This window comes from Choristoneura fumiferana, chromosome 26 (assembly GCF_025370935.1).
Source record: "Choristoneura fumiferana chromosome 26, NRCan_CFum_1, whole genome shotgun sequence".
Taxonomy (NCBI): Eukaryota; Metazoa; Arthropoda; class Insecta; order Lepidoptera; family Tortricidae; genus Choristoneura; species Choristoneura fumiferana.
In genome coordinates, this window is record NC_133497.1 from 10,275,625 (window position 1) to 10,297,205 (window position 21,581).

At 40.2% G+C, this 21,581-nt stretch overlaps 1 protein-coding gene across 2 annotated transcripts; it reads left to right on the forward strand.

The window, feature by feature from the left end:
• The first annotated feature begins 372 nt into the window (after positions 1–372).
• Positions 373–17,454, forward strand: dsh (Segment polarity protein dishevelled). 2 transcript variants are annotated; one of them, XM_074108171.1, is made up of 9 exons: positions 373–1,332; positions 3,516–3,687; positions 5,235–5,432; positions 6,795–6,940; positions 9,090–9,247; positions 11,375–11,476; positions 11,699–11,781; positions 13,207–13,345; positions 15,095–17,454. In XM_074108171.1, exons 1-8 carry the CDS (start codon positions 448–450, stop codon positions 13,341–13,343), a joined length of 1,881 nt encoding a protein of 626 aa, XP_073964272.1. In that variant the 5' UTR covers positions 373–447; the 3' UTR covers positions 13,344–13,345; positions 15,095–17,454. The 2 variants fall into 2 exon arrangements, with proteins under 2 accessions (XP_073964272.1, XP_073964273.1); XM_074108172.1 differs by having other exon boundaries at positions 13,210–13,345.
• The last annotated feature ends 4,127 nt before the right edge of the window (positions 17,455–21,581 follow it).

Sequence of the window (21,581 nt, forward strand, 5' to 3'; positions counted from 1 at the left end):
ATATAAGTAACTGTTTTTTTTATAATTTAGTATAGTTTAGTTAGTATCATAAAATTTAAAAATTACTCAAATATATTATATATTTTTCTCAATTTTGATTATGGAAGGCACGATTTCCTTACATGCTTCGTGAAATGTAGCTAATATAGTGATTCCGTATTGCAGCCCCTTTTCAAGTAACTGAATACTTATCAGATTACATTTGACATCATACTCAAAAGCTAGAATTTTTAAGCATGTGTCGTAAATTGAAAATTATTAGTGAGTTACATAAAGTTTCTTGAGTTACAGAAATTACCGATCCAATTCGGACAAGAAAGTGAAAATACTTTGCCAGCGCCACGCGCCGGCAGAAAACGGAACTAGTTTTATCGCCATATTTTGTGATGGCGACTGATATTTATAGATCGTAGGGTGTTGTTTTTTATCAATAATAAATGCTCTAAAATGGAGGAAACAAAAGTTATTTACTACATAGACGACGAGGAAACGCCGTACTTAGTTAAAATTCCGATATCGCCAGAGAAAGTGACGTTAATCGACTTTAAGAATCAGTTGAATAGGCCGAACTATAAATTTTTCTTCAAGTCCATGGACGATGATTTCGGTGTTGTTAAAGAGGAAATTGTTGATGATAATGCTCATCTGCCGTGTTTCAACGGGCGCGTGGTGTCGTGGCTCGTGTCTGCGGAGGGTTCCAATCCGTCTGACGGGGCTTCGCAGTGCACGGATAGCAATGCGGGGAAGGGGAAGCCTGCCGCCCACGGGGCTCCGTCGGCGCCCCTGACGCGGGACACCTGCACGGACACCGACAGCACGATAAGCTCCCGTCCAGGACACAGGGCGTCCTGCGACAAGTACAAATACAGAGGCTTGCGAATCAACGGACATTCAAAATACGGGAACCATGGTTTGGAATACGAAACTGCTTCCGTTCTTAGCTCCGACCTCGACTCTACTAGCTTATTTGACAGCCAATCGGAAATCACGACGACCACGGGCCGTCACACGAACGCCTCTGTTGACCGAGCACTAACAGAATGCAGCAGTGTGTCCCATCTTCAAGTCAGCAATCGGAAAAGGCCTCAGCGGAGAAGAAAACGACCCCAAGTCATGTCCCGTACCAGCTCATACTCCTCTATTACGGATTCTACCATGTCCATGCATATTATTACGGTGACATTAAACATGGATACTGTGAATTTTTTGGGTATTTCGATAGTGGGACAGTCAAATAAAGGTGGTGACGGAGGCATTTACGTTGGCAGCATTATGAAGGGTGGTGCTGTGGCTCTGGATGGAAGGATAGAGCCCGGAGACATGATTTTACAGGTTAGTACAGTTTGATGCCTATTTCTGTGTTTATACTGATAAAAAGTACAAGTCTAGATTCTGCCTGAAATCTATTTAGCACTATGTGTGCATAGCAAACCTAGCAGGTGTGAACAGAAAATATACATTTATGTTTGTTGTAAAAGGTATTTTGACACAACTATTGGAACACAAAAGACAATTTGTTTTATAAAAGGACTAAAACCAAACATCCATCACATATACCAGCCATGTCCAGTCTGTCAACGATTGCAAACCCTCTTTTCAATATATAGACTATCTTATGTCTGTGGCTTCACCTTTGTGGAATTTACTAGTGAAAATAATTAAACAAAATTTATCAACCTACAAAAAATAATTTATAAAACTATAGGTTTTGAATCCCCCAGAAATTTGTACTGAAACATCTTTTTATTAAACCCAATGCAGAAAAGAGTGGTTAATAAATTTGTTGCCAATGTCTCTCTGTGGCATTACAATGCTCTCAAACAAATGGACTGATTTTGATGCGTTTTTTTTACTAAGAACTGTTTTCTTGTTGTGGTTCTTAGCTATGTTTCATTAAAATTGGTTCAGACGTTTTTATTATTAATTATAATGGTCCTGGTTTCACTGACTGAATTATGGAACCCTAAAAATTTGAACCTTAAAGAGTTGTTTTGGTACCAAGCCACTACTTAGTACCTTACAACACACCATGTGGCCATGTGGTAACACAATGCTCACATTATGTCTCTCATAACAAGATAATCATGACTGATGACAACAGGATATATTTATTGCCATGGGAAAAATACTCTGCTATAATATAATGAGCATTCATACTGAATGCATGTGTTACATGGCACTGTCCCTTTCTAACACATTCAGTGTTTAATGACAGAATATAGGTTTTTATTTCTAGAAACACGGTTACTTAGAAAGCTGAAATTTAAAATACAAGCCACCTTAAAGTTATGTTGTGGACAAGGGAACAAGATTTTCGAAATTACCTCATGGATAAGAAGTTATGTATATTCAGCAATAGTGAAGCTTTTTAGCCTCCTGAGTGTACTTTTTTTTACAAATGATGTTATCCTATCCTACTAATATTATAAATGTGAAAGTTTGTGAGTGAGTGAGTATGTTTGTTACTTCTTCACGCTGAAACTGCTGGACGGATTTGGATGAAATTTGTTATGTAGATAGCTGGACATCTGGAATAAAACATAGGCTACTTTTTATCCCGATATTCCCACGGGATAAGGTTAAAATCTCGAAACAACAACTGCTAGGCTTAGTCATGAAATTTGACATGATTGTTTTTAATGTAACATCAATGAAAACAACGATTTAATTTTCGGGAATTCCCATGGGAATTTTCAAAAATCCCTAAATTTCAATTCAGCTGCTGGATCCAATGATTTACGTGTGCAAAGCCGCAGGTAAACACAAGTATATACATATTAAAATTATTTATTCAATGAATGATTAGTGCTCATAAAGTTCTCATTTGTTCTCTATAAAGTACATGAGGACTCCCTCATCTCAGAAACCAAAAAAAAAAAAATGTTTACTATCAAAATTTGAATAGGTTCCTTCAGTTCCATGCAGGTAGACCTTTCATACACTCATTCATTGTACAAGACAATGTCATGGTTTCAAGTTTTGTGGAAAAGGGTCTATTTTATGGCATCCCATTGCTCTATTCAAATTATCACATTCATTTGAAAGTTGTATTGATTTAAAAAAAAAGCCTGTTGTAATGTGTACCTGGAAAGCGGTCAAGTTCGAGTCGGACTCGCGCGCTGAGGGTTCCATACAAATTAAAAAGTCGGGGAAAAAATAAGTTTGTGCAAACTAAGTGTGATTTTTGGATATTTAGGGTTTCATACCTGAAAGATACAAATGGAGCCCTATTGCTGGCACTCATGTGTAGGTACACATTATAGTATCATCCATTAAAAAAAAATTAAAACAGGAATGAGAAGCTACCAAAAACAGAATTTTGTTCTGAATTGTATTTAAATTCGATATTTTGAATATGTATTTAAGTATGTATCTATTTTATTTAAGTATGTTTATCCGTTGCCTAGTAGCCATAGTAAAAGCTTTGCTTAATTTGGGACTAGGTCAATTGGTGTCAAGTGTACCATGATATTTATTCTTACAGTAGTCAAATCATGTTTCCCATTTACTTTCAGGTGAATGATGTGAATTTCGAAGACATGACCAATGACGAGGCAGTGAGGGTGCTCCGGGAAGTGGTGCAGAAGCCGGGGCCCATCAAGCTGGTTGTGGCCAAGTGCTGGGACCCCAACCCGAAAGGGTACTTCACTATACCACGGACGGAGCCTGTCAGACCTATAGATCCTGGTGAGTGGACTTTTTATTCAAATCTTTCCGTATTACAACGTGTTCTTAGTGTGTGGAGGTGGAGGAACTGTATGAACACACATTTCTTGCATAAACATAGCAGGGCGTTTTCATAAAAAAATGCCTTTTTTCAATTTTAGAAAAAATATGGTTTTTCACACAGAATCAAGAGCACAATTGTTTCCGATAGCTCAAAAAATGTCCAACAATTTCGCAAAAAGATGTCCATTTAAAAAAAAATCCTGACGCTATTTCACCACAAAAAATAAGTAATATTGTTTTTAAATATATACAAAACCTTGTGGTAGAAGTGATAAAAAGTCAGATAATCTTTGTTGTTGGATCCGATAGGAAGCTTTGATTTACTTACAAAATTACGATTTTGTCTTCACAAGATTTTGTGATGTTTTCTTGAAGTCAAGAAATTTTGGATGTTTTATGTAGTTTGTTTTATGATCTCATCCCTAAGGTTAATAATATAATTTCTTGACAAAACTGATTTCTTGTCAATAATAATAATAATAATAATAAAATTTATTTATTCAGATAACTAGGATCCATCAGTTGTTAGTATTACTTATAAATATGTTAGGTACATGGTGCAATTTCATGGCGGGACAACTTTATGAGAAATACTCATAACTTACTTTTAAAATTTGTATGAAAAAATTAAATACATTGTTTTTTTTTAAACGCCCAGCTATAAGGTCGCGGGTGAGCGAAGTAATACAATACTAAAGAAATTGTTTTAATTAATTAGCAAAGTAATTTTTTCACTATATTTTCTTTGTCGTCTATAATGTGATAGCGTCTACAGACTCACTAGAGAACCCCCGAGAAGCGTGAATGTTCTCCGATCGGTGTCGGTATTTTCAAAAGGTTTCTCGGGCGAGGAACGAGAACGGTATCACATTCTTGAAGATTATAATATGCTAATGCACACAAAACCAAAGCCGCTGCACTGTCGCCCATTCCGGATAACGAACGAGAATGCGAATGAGAAGGTCGCATGAGTGTAGATGCCTTCTCGGTTCTCGCGCAATTTCTCGGCAAGACTTCTCGCAAGATAAGAATAAGAATAAGAATAGTTTATTTGTCAAACATAGGTACAGATGTAGAGATGATAAAATAAAAAAATATAGAACCCTGTATGTTTTGCCACATGGCGTACAAAATTTCAGTTTTTTTTTTTCTTTTATAATTGCATACATATATCAGTCGAAGAGAAAGAAAAAAAAAACATTAAAAAAAAAAAACAATATAAATATGTCATAAAAAATAATAATAATCAAAACACTATAAAAATAAATTAAATTAAATTAAATTAAAAACAGTCCATCAAAATTCAAAGTCATAACATTAAAACAATATTAATAATTATAAATTGTCATCACTTAAAAATTCATTGATACTATAATACATTTATTTAGGAGTAACAATGACATTTTTTTTTTTTTTTTTAAGAAAAATTTTTTTTAAGACTTCTCGCGTGAGTCTGTAGAAGCTATGATAATGACGAATTGTTGTTGATTGTTGTTTGTGTGTAGGCGCATGGGTGGCGCACACGCAGGCGCTCCGCGAGGCGTACCCGCCGCCGCCGCCGTCGCTGTCGGCGCTGCCGGTGTCCTCGGCCTCCTCGCGCGGCGCCTCCGACGCCAGCACGCTGCCGTGCGGCGCGCAGCCCCCGCTCTCGGTCAACTGCGACATGGCGCGCGTCGTAAGGGCCATGCTGATGCCCGACTCAGGTGAGGGGGGGTCACGGATGATCGGGTTATGAACTGGTCGTCGCAAATGAACCGTTTGTTAGGTGAATTCAGTTCCCTAGTTTTTTTTTTTCCCAAATGAAAGGTTTATTATACATTCCCAACTGTTTCATATGGGCGAACGTTTTTTTTTTAAACTGTAGGTGTGTAGGTACTTCGGAGGATTTTTATAAAACAAACCTAACCCAACCTACAGATTCCTAAAGGATTGTCCTGGAACATAATCCTGAATAGTTTACATTTTCTTCCTTAGGGAACAGTTGGGAAAAAAGCCGTGGTGGCCTATTGGTTTGACCTATCGCTTTACGGTAAAGGGAAACAATGTGAGGAAACCTGCACATACCTGTGAAGTAATTGGTATGGGTGAAGTTCGCAATCCGCACTGGGCCCGCGTGGGAGCTACGGTCCAAGCTCTCTCATTCTGAGAGAAAGCCTGTGCTCACCAGTGGGATGTAACTAGGCTGGGATGAAGCTCGTAAAGCCAGGATCCCGAATATAATGGATTACTTTGTAATTGTAAGCATAATAAATGAAAGCTTTCGAAATTGAGTTTGGTTTTAATCACTAAAATTTTGTCAAATTTTTTTTTTTCAGTTGACAATACAAATTATTCTTTTAATTTAATTAAAATTTTAAACCTTATTTAATCATCATCATCATCATCCCAGCCTATATACGTCCCACTGCTAGCCCACAGGCCTCCTCTCAGAACAAGAGGGCTTGGGCCGTAGTTCCCACGCGGGCCCAGTGCGGAAACCTTATTTAATATTATATTTTTTTTAATTGTGATGTAGTTTTTGATAAATATTACGTAACCTGTGGTAGCGCACCGACGACGACTCCGGCGGCGAGTGTCATTTAAGGCGACATAAAATTACTTTTAATGCTCTAGTGCATAAAATAAAATCTTCGTCTAAGACCAATTTAAGACCAACGTAATCAGGTGTTAAAAGCCACAAACAAAAGTTTCTACATATTTTTTAAATATTAATTTATTTATATAAAACTAAAAATCAATCAAACTAATCATAAATGCATAATTAATCATAATACATCAATAAAAAAAAAAAAAAAATATTATAATAATGCATAAAAAATAAAAGTTATAGAAAGTGAATTATTGTTTCCACTGTTGCTATTTAATTTCCTCTCAACGAAGTGAAAAGCCGAGTGTAAAACTCTAGCATTAAACCAATTTTCCTCTCAACATGTCTATCCATATATATGAACGTCTCGGGTAAAATGGCTCGTTTTATGCTCTTGTTGTACAATCTACTATTTTATAGTTTGTCAGTGCACAGATCGGTATTGTATTGTGTCGGTGACCGGTGTGGTCGGTTGCAGGTCTCGAGATCCGCGACCGCATGTGGCTCAAGATCACGATACCGAACGCGTTCATCGGCGCCGACGTCGTCGACTGGGTGCTGCAGCACGTGGCCGGGGTCAGCGACCGCAGGGACGCCAGGAAGTACGCCTCGCACATGCTCAAGGTATGACCAACTAAACAAATGCTCAAGGTCAGGCCTTTAAGTAAAACATGCTCAAGGCCAGGCTAACTAAACAAATGCTCAAGGTCAGGCCTTTAAGTAAAACATGCTCAAGGCCAGGCTAACTAAACAAATGCTCAAGGTCAGGCCAACTAAACAAACGCTCAAGGTCAGGCCAACTAAACACATGCTCAAGGTCAGGCCAACTAAACAAACGCTCAAGGTCAGGCCAACTAATCAAATGCTCAAGGTCAGGCCTTAAGGTAAAACGTGCTCAGTCAGGCTTACTAAACAAATGCTCAAGGTCAGGCCTTTAAGTAAAACATGCTCAAGGCCAGGCTAACTAAACAAATGCTCAAGGTCAGGCCAACTAAACAAATGCTCAAGGTCAGGCTAACTAAACAAATGCTCAAGGTCAGGCCTTTAAGTAAAACATGCTCAAGGCCAGGCTAACTAAACAAATGCTCAAGGTCAGGCCAACTAAACAAATGCTCAATGTCAGGCCTTTAGGTAAAACGTGCTCAAGGTCAGGTTTACTAAACAAATGCTCAAGGTCAGGCTTACTAAACAAATGCTCAAGGTCAGGCCTTTAGGTAAAACGTGCACAAGGTCAGGCTTACTAAACAAATGCTCAAGGTCAGGCCAACTAAACAAATGCTCAATGTCAGGCCTTTAGGTAAAACGTGCTCAAGGTCAGGCTTACTAAACAAATGCTCAAGGTCAGGCTTACTAAACAAAATGCTCAAGGTCAGGCCTTTAGGTAAAACGTGCTCAAGGTCAGGCCAACTAAACAAATGCTCAAGGTCAGGCCAACTAAACAAACGCTCAAGGTCAGGCCAACTAAACAAATGCTCAAGGTCAGGCCTTTAGGTAAAAGGTGCTCAAGGTCAGGCTTACTAAACAAATGCTCAAGGTCAGGCCAACTAAACAAATGCTCAATGTCAGGCCTTTAGGTAAAACGTGCTCAAGGTCAGGCTTACTAAACAAATGCTCAAGGTCAGGCCAACTAAACAAATGCTCAAGGTCAGGCCTTTAAGTAAAACATGCTCAAGGCCAGGCTAACTAAACAAATGCTCAAGGTCAGGCCAACTAAACAAATGCTCAAGGCCAGGCTAACTAAACAAATGCTCAAGGTCAGGCCTTTAAGTAAAACATGCTCAAGATCAGGCCAAATCTAAACAAATTCTCAGGCCTATTCTGCCCTTCTAAGCCAAAAGGCGCCATCTCAAAAAATACTATTGTGTAGCTTAAAACATTCTGCATCACATGGTGTAAACGACAGAAAAGCGTTTTTTTTTTGAGATAATGCCTTTTGGCTTAGGAGGGCAGTATTGTTTATACATACTCAAGGTCCTTTTCATAAAATATATGCTCAAGGTAAACACATGCTAAAGGTAGGCATTTACGTGAAACACATGTTTAAGGTTAGGCCAATAGCTCCAAATATATCTTACACAAGCTTCAGGTTAGACTGATGACACGAAATCATTTGCACACGCTCATAGGAGAGACAGGATTTTGGATGTTTAATATGTATTTTTCTATATATAAGGACATTTATCCGTTGCCTAGTATCCATAGTACAAGCTTTGCTTAGTTTGGGACTAGGTCAATGAGGGCTATCGTTTTTTGTCTCACTAGATGGCGCACTGTTGCGTGAGGTTTTTAAGTGTGGCTTTCAGAGTCTGTTATTACGGGCGTTAAAACAAAGTTTAGATTAAAATCATATTTAAAACACTTTAAAACCGTACCATAAAAATATCCAGCAACCACAGTGTTGCTTAGTCCCGTTTTGTTCGGAAAAAAAGACAGGACAAAAGTTTCCGAAATACAAAACTGTCTCAAAACACAGACATTCATTGCCCCGTTATGCATAATTGCCATAATTAGTTTCAGGTTATGCAAAATATTCACAAAAAAAATCTTATTATAAATAAACCCGCGTAGCTCACCCAAAAACTATGAGATTTGACATTTCGGAGACCTCACGCTACACTAGCGCCTCTAGCGGCGAATTCATTCGCGATAGCCCGCATTGGTGTCAAGTGTCCCATGATATTTATTTATGAAAGGTAAGAAGGGGACTGAGGTTAAAATAGGACGGGATAGTTTGCGGATTCGTAATTTAGGTTTGTTCTGTTTGCGTTTGCAGGCGGGCTTCATACGTCACACGGTGAACAAGATAACGTTCTCGGAGCAGTGTTACTACGTGGCCGGCGAACTGTGCTGCGACATGGCGGCGCTGCGGCTGCGGCCGCCCGACAGCGACAGCCTCGCCTCCGACACGCTCGCGCCGCTGCCACACCCCAAGTGAGTGAGACCGCTGCCCCGCCCCGAGTGAGACACGCTGCCCCGCCCCAAGTGAGCGAGACACGCTGCTCCCCCAAGTGAGTGAGACAGCTGCCCCGCCCCGAGTGAGCGGGACACGCTGCCCCGCCCCGAGTGAGACACGCTGCCCCGCCCCTAGTGAGCGAGACACGCTGCTCCCCAAGTGAGTGAGACACGCTGCCCGCCCCGAGTGAGGCACAACTGCCCCGCCCCGAGTGAGTGAGACACGCTGCCCCGCCCCGAGTAAGACACGCTGCCCGCCCCTAGTGAGCGAGACACGCTGCTCCCCAAGTGAGTGAGACAGCTGCCCCCCCCGAGTGAGCGGGACACGCTGCCCGCCCCGAGTGAGACACGCTGCCCGCCCCTAGTGAGCGAGACACGCTGCTCCCCAAGTGAGTGAGACACGCTGCCCCGCCCGAGTGAGGCACGCTGCCCCGCCCCGAGTGAGTGAGACACGCTGCCCCGCCCCGAGTAAGACACGCTGCCCCGCCCCTAGTGAGCGAGACACGCTGCTCCCAAGTGAGTGAGACACGCTGCCCGCCCGAGTGAGGCACGCTGCCCCGCCCGAGTGAGTGAGACACGCTGCCCCGCCCCGAGTAAGACACGCTGCCCCGCCCCTAGTGAGCGAGACACGCTGCTCCCCAAGTGAGTGAGACACGCTGCCCCGCCCGAGTGAGGCACGCTGCCCCGCCCCGAGTGAGTGACACACGCTGCCCCGCCCCTAGTGAGCGAGACACGCTGCTCCCCCAAGTGAGTGAGACAGCTGCCCCGCCCCGAGTGAGCGGGACACGCTGCCCCGCCCGAGTGAGACACGCTGCCCGCCCCTAGTGAGCGAGACACGCTGCTCCCCCAAGTGAGTGAGACACGCTGCCCGCCCGAGTGAGGGCACGCTGCCCGCCCCGAGTGAGTGAGACACGCTGGCCCCGCCCCTAGTGAGCGAGACACGCTGCTCCCCCAAGTGAGTGAGATAGCTGCCCCTCCCCAAGTGAGACACGCTGCCCCGCCCCTAGTGAGCGAGACAGCTGCCCCGCCCCGAGTGAGACACGCTGCCCTGTTCCAAGTGAGCGGGACACGCTGCCCCACCCCAAGTGACACACGCTGCCCCGCCCCGAGTGAGTGACACACGCTGCCCCGCCCCTAGTGAGCGAGACACGCTGCTCCCCCAAGTGAGTGAGATAGCTGCCCCTCCCCAAGTGACACACGCTGCCCCGCCCCTAGTGAGCGACACACGCTGCCCCGCCCCTAGTGAGCGAGACACGCTGCTCCCCAAGTGAGACACGCTGCCCCGCCCCGAGTGAGGCACGCTGCCCCGCCCGAGTGAGTGAGACACGCTGCCCCGCCCCTAGTGAGCGAGACACGCTGCTCCCCCAAGTGAGTGAGATAGCTGCCCCTCCCCAAGTGACACACGCTGCCCCGCCCCAAGTGACACACGCTGCCCCGCCCCTAGTGAGCGAGACACGCTGCTCCCCCAAGTGAGTGAGACACGCTGCCCGCCCCGAGTGAGGCACGCTGCCCGCCCCGAGTGAGTGACACACGCTGCCCCGCCCCTAGTGAGCGAGACACGCTGCTCCCCCAAGTGAGTGAGACACGCTGCCCCGCGCCGAGTGAGGCACGCCTGCCCGCCCCTAGTGAGCGAGACAGCTGCCCCGCCCCGAGTGAGACAAGCTGCCCTGTTCCAAGTGAGCGGGACACGCTGCCCCACCACGAGTGAGGCACGCTGCCCCGCTCCAAGTGAGCGAGACGCGCTGCCCCACCCTAAGTGAGTGAGACAGCTGCCCCGCCCCAAGTGAGACAAGCTGCCCTGTTCCAAGTGAGCGGGACACGCTGCCCCACCACGAGTGAGGCACGCTGCCCCGCTCCAAGTGAGCGAGACGCGCTGCCCCACCCAAGTGAGTGAGACAGCTGCCCCGCCCCAAGTGAGACAAGCTGCCCTGTTCCAAGTGAGCGGGACACGCTGCCCCGCCCCTAGTGAGCAAGACACGCTGCTCCCCAAAGGGAATGCCCTCCCAGGGCTCCCAGTCTGCCTCAGACATGTTCGCGCCACAGCAGTTTTTTTTTTTTAATGCTAAACGGTGTAGAGGACTAACTAACGGTATTGTCTTTTTCCAGCATGATGGGCCCGGGCTACATGCCGTACGCGGGCTCGTACGGGTACCAGCCCATACCGTTCAAATACACGTCCTGCGTGACCAGCGAACACACCATATACGGGTCAGTACACGCAACATATTGTCGCCGGACTAGTCAATAATATTTGTATAAGAGGGGCGAGAAAAGGCGAGTGGCGTGGGTTACGATGAGAGCGTAGCGTACAACGTGAGAAGATGCCACGAGTTTTTTGACGTTGCGTACAATAGTTATGTCACGACTAGATACTTATTTGTTGCTTCTCGTGTTTGCGTGTTTGAACCCATTTGAATCACCGTGTTGCAGGTACAACAGGGAAGAGAGCGTGTTATCAGGCAGCGGGGGCTCCAGTGCCGGCTCCGACCACCTCACCGCTAAAGAACACACCGGTGAGTGCTTACACTAACTGCTCGACCGCGAGTTGGAATCTTACTGTGTTATAAACAGAACGGGATTATGGTTTCACCAAACTTATGGACGTGGAATCAAAAAACGTTTTATGTTCACGCAATATTGGTGAAATAGTAGATTGTACAACAAGAGCATAAAACGAGCTATTTGTACCAAGACGTTCATATAGCCACTCGAGCCGGTAAAACGAGGGTGGATAGACACGTCGAGGGGAAAATGGGTTTAATGCTAGAGTTTTACACTGCTTTTCACTTCGATTGCGAGGACATTACATAGTTTTATCTCAAAAATGTCCGTAAAAGTTGACATTATTCTTTACATATCAGAAGGTGAAGTGCATAGTTTATGGTCAGCGAAAAATTAAAAAGTTAAAAAGATTGCAGGCGCGCTAGCTCGACAATAATAAATTAGCGCGCCTGCAATCAGTCACAATTTTTTTAAGTTAAAAAGGCCATGGAAATGTTGGCACAAGTTGTATACAGCCCAGTCTAATGGCCGGTACCAGATATTTTGTTGGAACTCCGGACTTCTTTTATTGGGTCTGAAACAGCTTGTGGTGTTTTCGGTACAAAAATACACCTGCAGTTTATTTTAAATGAAAAAAGGCGGGGTAGCATAAGAAAAAATTAATATATTTTTTGTGTCCCACTGCTGGGCAAAGGCCTCTCCTCTCTTGCTCCACTTCTGCCTATCAAAGGCGAGCTCCCGCCATCCCACAGTGGGACACAAAAATAGGCTAACAAAAAAAAAATAGTTTATTCTATTTCAGAATTATTCACCATTTGAGAAAAGCTTTATATTAGTCTCGGCTGGAATAGCAATTGCTGGCTTCGTATTAGTTAAACGGACTCGCAAGCTCATACTCAGCCAGCAATTGTCTACTTCCAGGCCACGACAATAATCTACTATTATTATATTATGATTCAGATACGAATCATTTTCGTGCGTGTTGATTGGTTAAAAATTCAGAAATAATAATAAATAAATATCACGGGACAATTCACACCAATTGACCTAGTCCCAAAGTAAGCTTAGCAAAGCTTGTGTTAAGGGTACTAAGCAACGGATAAATATAATTATATAGATAGATACATACTTAAATACATATTAAACACCCAAGACCCGAGAACAAACATTCGTATTTTTCATACGGGTATCTGCCCCGACACGGGAATCGAACCCCGGGACCTCAAGCTTCGTAGTCAGGTTCTCTAACCACTAGGCCCATCTGGTCGTCAGAAAGAAAGCAGGGAATCGTTTGCTCGCGTGTTGCAATGTCCTATGTCAGTCAAATGACGCAAGAACACGCTTCTAAACCCCGCCTGCTAGGACACGGAGGGCCATTTTCAAAACGCAGTTACAATTCGCTAATAAACAGTTGAATGAACAGCATGTTTTGTTAGCAGGCACGCGAGAGAACGAAGTGAAGTCAGCGTCGAGCGGGTCGGGGGCGTCGGCGGCGGCCGACGGCGGCGGCGGCGGCCGGCGCTCCCACAGCAGCGGCTCCGACGCCTGCGAGCGACCCGTGCTCTTCCTATAACGGTGAGACACACACACACACACACGCACACAGGCGGCGGCGGCCGACGCTACCACATCCCACAAAATATTGTTTTTTTTTTTAAATAAGTGGGGGGAAACTAGCATTTGGTCAGCTGATCAAAATCAAGTGAATTTTGGTGAAAAAAGTGATTAGACATCTAGTTAAAGGACACGAGTTATAGATGAATGCTAGCTGGTGCCCGCGACTCCGTCCTGTTCTCAGACCTAACGAATGTACAAAAATAACATAACAATCGGTCGAGCCGTTTCGGAGGAGTTTGGTCACAAACACTGTGACACGAGAATTTTGTATATTAGATGTTATTGATTCGATACAGTGGGTTTTTATACAAAAATTTAGATGAAATCGGTTTGTTTACACTTTTAATGTATTGGATAAAAACAGTGTATAGTAGCTAAATTTCCGTTCGCTTTTTTTCCAATATGCTTTTTTACTGAATCTTATATTCACAATCGCGTTTTTTTCGCAATATTAATCGACACAGAAACAGTACTTTTGTGTAGTTTCGACCCTTCGGGTCGATGCAAACTTAACAGCCTAAACTTGTAGAAGATTCGAACTTGAAAAAATCTGCACCGGTCTGTCAATAGAATGAAATGTATTTTATAATAAATTTAGTATATTAGAAAATATATAAAACATGGTTTTGCTAAGGAAATCCTGGACAGGCTATTTTTTTTCTTATTAATATTTAATGATTTTTAATTGACAAGATTTCATTTTATTACAGACCTGTAAATTACTACAGGAATCGAAAGAGTTTTGCCTCCTGAACATGGGAAAATATTTATTATTATTGATTTCTCCATATTTAAATAAATACAAAAAATTGAAATAATATGTCTGAATTTGCCAACACTACCATGGAATAGATATATTTCCTTTGCCTTTTTCACCAGAAAAAGGAGCTGTCATAATTTTAACAACGTCTCTCTCTATGCAACGTCTACGTCAGATTTACGTGATCTTTTTTTTTAAGAGACTAGACAAAAGTGATGGATCTATTGTGTGGTAGTTTTGGAGTTATGCCCTTTTAGAATAAGCACATCTTAAAAAAAATTAAATAAATTAATTAATAGTTCTAGCGAAATTTCAAAAATATCAGCGTTTTTCTCTTTCCAAACAGAATACAGAGAACGAATCAAATTATAGTCTTAGAAATATGAAATCTTGTCATTTAAATGCAGACAACTCTATATCAACGTGTTCACAGTAAAACAAAGACAACGTTGATATGCAATTTATTCTATTATCTAATCAAGTGAAAGTAACTGGCATCGACATAACTGTTTAAGTTTATACCTGGCAACCCAGTTGTTCGTCCAGGTAAACAATAGCAAACCCAACGTCTACACTTTTTTAGGTTTATACTTTAAGTCACATAAAATTTTCTTATTATCTCGATGATGCAACAAAAATTTATTAAAAATCATTTTTTTAACGTAATTAAAAATAGCCTGTCCAGGATTTTCTTAGCAAATCCATTTCTAATATGCTAAATTTATTATAAAAAACATTTCATTCTATTATCAGACCGGTGCAGATTTTATCAAGTTCGGATCTTAGACCGAACATACCTATATATATAAAGCTTGTATTATGGGTACTAAGCAACGGATAAATATAATTATATAGATAGATACATACTTAAAACACCCAAGACCCGACCTATGTTTCTGTATCCCATTTTTGAGGCATCTAATTTGAGTCCTCCTTTTTCTTCTCAGGACCAAGCTGTGAAGAACTACACTGCCAAATAACTAGAACTATTCACGCCCGTATAGCGCTATAAATAAGTGTCATTATCCTATACATATGTATGGCAATAATATATAAATAATTAGATTAACTAGTTTAATCTATTGGTACATATAGTCCAATGATATGCCAATATTACTTTCTTACATTTATTTTGCGATTTTCTCATTTACATTATGATTATAATTATAATAGGATGTTGAATTCTATTTCTTATTATATCATTTCTTTATTCAGGCACATATCTTGCAGTTTTTTTTAATGTAGCTAGATTTTCTTGTTAATAGCATGTAAGGAGTAATACAGGTCCTGTATATAAACGTGTAGGTGTACTGAACATAGCCGTAAGCTAGCCCGGTTTTGATAAAGTTCGACTGTCTATTGGATTTGGAATTGAATAGAACGTTGACTATATGTACACTTCTCTATGTTATTTTGTTTCTACTCAAAGCGATAAATAATAGTACATTACTGCCGAGGCCTGGCAAGTAGAGAATTGCCAAAAGTGTGGTTTGAAAGACGAGCATCGCGAGGTTTGCAAAGATACGCGTCAAACAATTCACGTTTCTTCGAAGGAATATATCGTCACGCTTTAAAAAAATCGTATTTGAAATCGGCATGTAAACTAAAGTGAACCTTGAAGCATACTCAGAAAGTTCACTTAGTAAGATAATGATTTTGAGATACTTAAGAGTTTTTTTAAGTAGTGACGATATAGTAAATAAAAACTTATAAAAACTCATTTATAAATAACAGCTCAATATATAATAAGTCCCGAAAAATAGATTTAGTTATACGGCTCTCACACTTTTTTAATTTATTTTAGAAATATAGCCAAGCGGAAAAAGTGGGTTACAGTACATTCGAAAATCAATATTTAAGCATTTCTCGCCTATTGTTGTTAAATAAAGAACAAATCTGAACATCTTTGGAAAATTATTAAAATTATTTGTAATATGTGTATCTAATCTACAGGGTGTTAAAAAAAAACCTGTATTATACTTTAGCCCATATTAAGGCTACTGATTTGATATCCTTTAAAAAAGATACTTACATTGCAGCCAGACAACGTAATGTTTCAAATAAGGGCGCCAATGGTCACCAGAATCAATCAATTAATAAGCCATGGAGCTAGAAACTTGCATTTGAGTTCCTTCTGAATCGTAAACACGCACTAAGAAAGGATTTTTCGAAATTCCCGCGGGATAGGGAATCAGCTATACATCAGTACAAATCCTCAGTCTATAGTTATTCTTAAAAATAATATGGCAATTATTATTTGATAAAATGGTCATGGATAAAACTTAAATTTAATGTTACGTGTATTTTGAAGTTTGTTTACACTAAACACCCTGAAGTGTATATTTATAGGTAAATATTTATGACGAAAATCTGTAAGTTACCTAATGTTTATATTTATCCAAATCCAATGGACTTTTTTTACTATAACTGTGAAATATAAACGTTTGGGAAAAAAAAACTTACTACTTTCCAATTATCAATAATGCAGCCGACACTTTCCATTTCATAGGTACAGGCAACGTCATTAATAAGTGATCACTTTTGTACCTTGTCGCTTTCAGTCGTTACATGATTTCGTATGGCTTTTTCAAACATGAGTTACAGTGACAAGGTACAAAACTGTTCACTTATTTATGACGTTGACTGTACATATCTTGGCAGTCATTCTGACTCTTTTGTCTACATTAGACAGTGTACATTGTATTTTTTTCTGAATTTGACATGACCAGATTTTACCAGCGCACTACACAAATGAAACAAACGAATTGATTTTAACTCACCGCCTATATTTGACAGTTGTCACTCTAAATAAAAACAATTCCAAAATATTTTCTATGCTATAAAATAAGCATTAAATATAGAATAGATTAATGATAGGTTATTTTTTTTTGTTCACGTTAAATTATGGGAATTGAGTAGGTGTGCCATTATCATTAATTTATACTCATTTTCATCATTATTTATTAGAAAAAAATATTACTGTCAAGTAGAATCATCGATTTTTTTATTTATTGTATGTTGTATCTTTATGATAAAATAGGATATTTGATACCATTAGCCGATGATGTGGCTTTTTGTGGCGCTAGTTGGCGCTTGTATAGTGAGAATCGTTGGACAAACGTTGGAGGTCGTGGGTTCAAACCCCGGCTCGCACCTCTGAGTTTTTCGAAATTCATGTGCGGAATTACATTTGAAATTTACCACGAGCTTTGCGGTGAAGGAAAACATCGTGAGGAAACCTGCATTAACCTGCGATTGGGAACTTCACACGCACCATTGAATTTCTTCGCAGGTTTGTGCAGGTTTCCTCACGATGTTTTCCTCCACCGCAAAGCTCGTGGTAAATTTCAAATGTAATTCCGCACATGAGTTTGGAAAAACTCAGAGGTGCGAGCCGGGGTTTGAACCCACGACCCTCTGTTTGAGAGGCGATAGGTCAAACCACTAAGCCACCACGGCTTATGCGTCAATTGATTGGTGATGTAAAATTATCTGACATTGTTGTTGAACTGTGTTTAGAAAGAAACTACATTTAATTAACGCCATAAAACACATTGTTGTTTACATATTGAAAAGCTGGTTTTTGACATTGAGGATTCGAAAAATTAACCTATTTATTTTTTAAGCCATTTATTTACTCGGTTTCTTAATTAATGTTATGATTAGTATATTTTAAATTCATCGTTATAAGAGTAACCGCCATGTATTATATTAGTTTATAAAGTGTAAATATACAATATGTTAGTAAACGGTAGAAAATATAGTACCAGTGTATTGACGCGCCGTCAATTTTCATTATTAAGTGTCGACTTGACAGTTTGACAGAATACTTAGCTGACCATTTTTTTTATGTTTGTCATAACTGTATTTATACAATTTTTTTTTATGTTAGTTTTTCTGTTCAAATCATGTTTATTAAGTAACAAATCAGAATGAAAAATTGTATATTTTTTTCTTTACCAGTGACATTAGTATTGAAATCGAAAGATGTTTACTGTTATATTATAATTTATACGGGGTTATTCGGGAGACATGACCAGGACCGATGGTAACTCCCTCAGTAAATGATAATTTAATAGTTTTTATTTGGAACATTTAAACAAAAAGTTAATCTCACTAATACTCGTACGGTATGGTAGCCTTTATACCTGCTGAGCTGGCAACGTTGCATTTTTGTTAGTTTTTCTCGATTATTCCATAAAAATTGAATGACAATTAAAAATGTGGTCTGATAGAACTCTTCTACTCCAATAATTATTCGTGATACTTTTATTTTCTTTAAAACCGTTAATAAACATTTGTTCGTTTTTAAAGAAAATAAAAGTTGCCAGCTCAGCAGGTGTAAACGCTGTTTAACCTTTAAAAAGGTAGAGTCGATTTACCGACCACATGCACTGCTTTGGAAAATCAACCTTATTGCTTTTGGAATACGTCACAATATCCATTGCAGTTATTGCAAATACGACTAGCTTTAAAAATATACTATATCAGATAGCTGCTTTTGATTCTGTGGTAGTATGCTCTATTAAATGGGGCCTTATTAAGGGTTAACTGAATCCGGTAGGATAAGTCCTGGCCCTAAACTACAAAGTGCAAATTCGAACTTCGTATATTGCCGTCTCTCTCACGCTTGTGTTATTTAATACGAGAGCGAGGGGGACGGTACGATGCGAACTTCGAATTTTGTAGCAGCCCCCTGCTCACGTCTCCCGAATCACGCTGTATAAAAAATAAATGTGTAGGTAGTTTTTTACTATATCATTTTAAAATATGGTCGTAATAAAATTATGTATAAATTAAATAAGTATACATAAAAATGTGAAGTCACAAAAGCTAAGCTGTTTAAAAATGTATACGTAGATATTATAATATAAATCGATGTTTGTAATTTAACGTTTGCATAAAAATGCAGTTAGCGTTACGTGTATGTATCGTTTATGTGATATAATTGTAACAGTATTGGGCCGAGGAGCAGGTTTCTCTTAAAAAATATATAGATTTACTTCTTATCGCGCCGTCCTGCTCGCGCTAATAGTATTTAATAATAATAATAATAATATAAATTTATTTCGACCAACTCGGATCATACACATAGAAATTAAGAACAATAAGATTACATTAATATTAAATATACTAGTGGGCAACAATGCAGCTGTTCCAGTGGCACATAAATGGACCGTCATTCCGCTCAGAAAACAATATAACAATATATATATTAATAGGAGAGTGAGAGGGACGGTGTGATGCGAACTTGGGAACAGGCGCCGGAACTTTACCTTTGATATATAGATATATTGTAATCTTTTTTCTTAAAAGGATTACACACATTTGTTACCAGTTCAGCTGTAAAAATATACCAACGTCTTTATTCATGGACATAACTGACTAGTTACATTATCAAGGTGTTCTAAAATATCTGCCTTAAATAACTGGAAAATAAAACGAATAACGTAAATAAAATCATCAATATTTGTTGAAAAATAAGGAAGATACAAGCGAATGAAGTTTGCATTACATCTCTTTTGTTTCGTCACGATACGTATGACACATCAACAAACAAACAACAACAATGTATATTGATAAAGCCAAAGTTACGAAAATATGTATACTCGACCTTAATGTTAAGTAAATAAAGTCGTGTATACATATTTATGTAACTTTGACCGTATCGATCTCTTTTTGTCTAATTGACAATTTATAACGTCCTTAAGATATAAAAAAAAATCCACAACATTGTTTTTCAAGCAATAAAGGTATATTTGAAAAAAAATAAAGCTTGTACATACACTGTCAGTCGTGTAATATTTTTGAGCGTCTAGACAGAAATTCCATAATTATCTCTTATTTATATAATTAAATTATATTATTATCTTATCTTATCGTAAGGACAGAACTTGCCACAATCATAATGAAAACCTGCTTCTCGATCTAAATACCTGTACTGCCATATAGAGCTATGTCAAGAATGTGTACGTCATTGATATACTTTATGTAGAAATACACGGCGGCTAGAGAAAAAAACTTCAAGTTGAAAACGCTGGCAGCTTCTGGAACCCATTTCTGGGTACTTTAGGAGAAAGGACCCTTGAGGTGTACGCGTTACACCGTATCACACCATCACCGTAACAGGAACGTATTCGTTGCATCGAAAAGTATGAGACTGGCCACTAGCACGTTTCGTGACCAACCGTCGCCGACGCGTGTCCTGTGTGCGTTTGACATGAAGATCTTAAAAAGTATTAAGGTTCATTTACCCTGTTAGGGCACAGCAAGGGAGCGTTCATCTATTACGTAACGCAGGGTTTCTCAAACATATGGCTCCACTTACCCCTGTTAAAGTTTCTAGACGATAGCGAACCCCTACCCCCCCCCCTGCCAAAGAAAGAAATAAAATTGACTGTTGGAGAAACTAAAAATAAAAAATACAACTCCAAAAACCAATCTTAATCATCTTGCTAGTCTTGCAGCCTGGTGGTTTTTGGAGTCACGTAAACCTTGTCGCGAACCCCCTACCGTCGAATAGCGAACCCCTAGGGGTTCGCGTACCCCACTTTGAGTAACCCTGACGTAACGCAATGAGGGCTATCGCGTATGAATTCGCCGCTAGAGGCGCTAGTGTAGCGTGAGGTCTCCGAAATGTCAAATCTCATAGTTTTTGGGTGAGCTACGCGGGTTTATTTATAATTAGAATAATTTTGTGAATATTTTGCAATATCTGAAATTAATTATGGCGAATATGCGTTCCGGGGCAATGAATGTCTGTGTTTTGAGACAGTTTTGTCTTTTGGAAACCTTTGTCCTCCCTTTTTTTCGAACAAAACGGGGACTATGCAACACTGTGGCATGCTCGATATTTATATGGTACGGTTTTAAAATATAAACTTTGTTTTCACGCCCGTAATAACAGACTTTGAAAGCCACACTTAAAAACCTCACGCAACAGTGCGCCATGTAGTGAGACAAAAAATGATAGATAGATTTTTTTTTTAATTTTAACTTATATAAAATACAGACTAAAAACTTCCCTTCATACTTTATACAGGCTGAGGACTGTCAGCAATTTTTATAATTTTTTCAATTAAAAAGTGTACATAAATGGTTGTTTTCAAGTTGGCGGAACGTTGTCAGCCGCCGTACTCCTAAATACTCGTACGCTAAAAGAATCGCGGGCGAGAACGCGTACTCACGCGTCCAAGCCAAAACCTATTCCAGTAAATACGTCTCACCTCTAATGAAAACTCCGATGCCTAGCATTATCATTACATTCCATTAAAACATCTTATCTAATTTCATAAAATTAAATTCATTAACCAACCGTCGCCGCGCGTGTCATGTGTGCGCTCAACATTTCGTTTCTGACACGTTCCTATTACGATCATGGCACGATACGGTGTGACGGGTAGAGACCTTAAACGAATGAAATGAATAAAATTC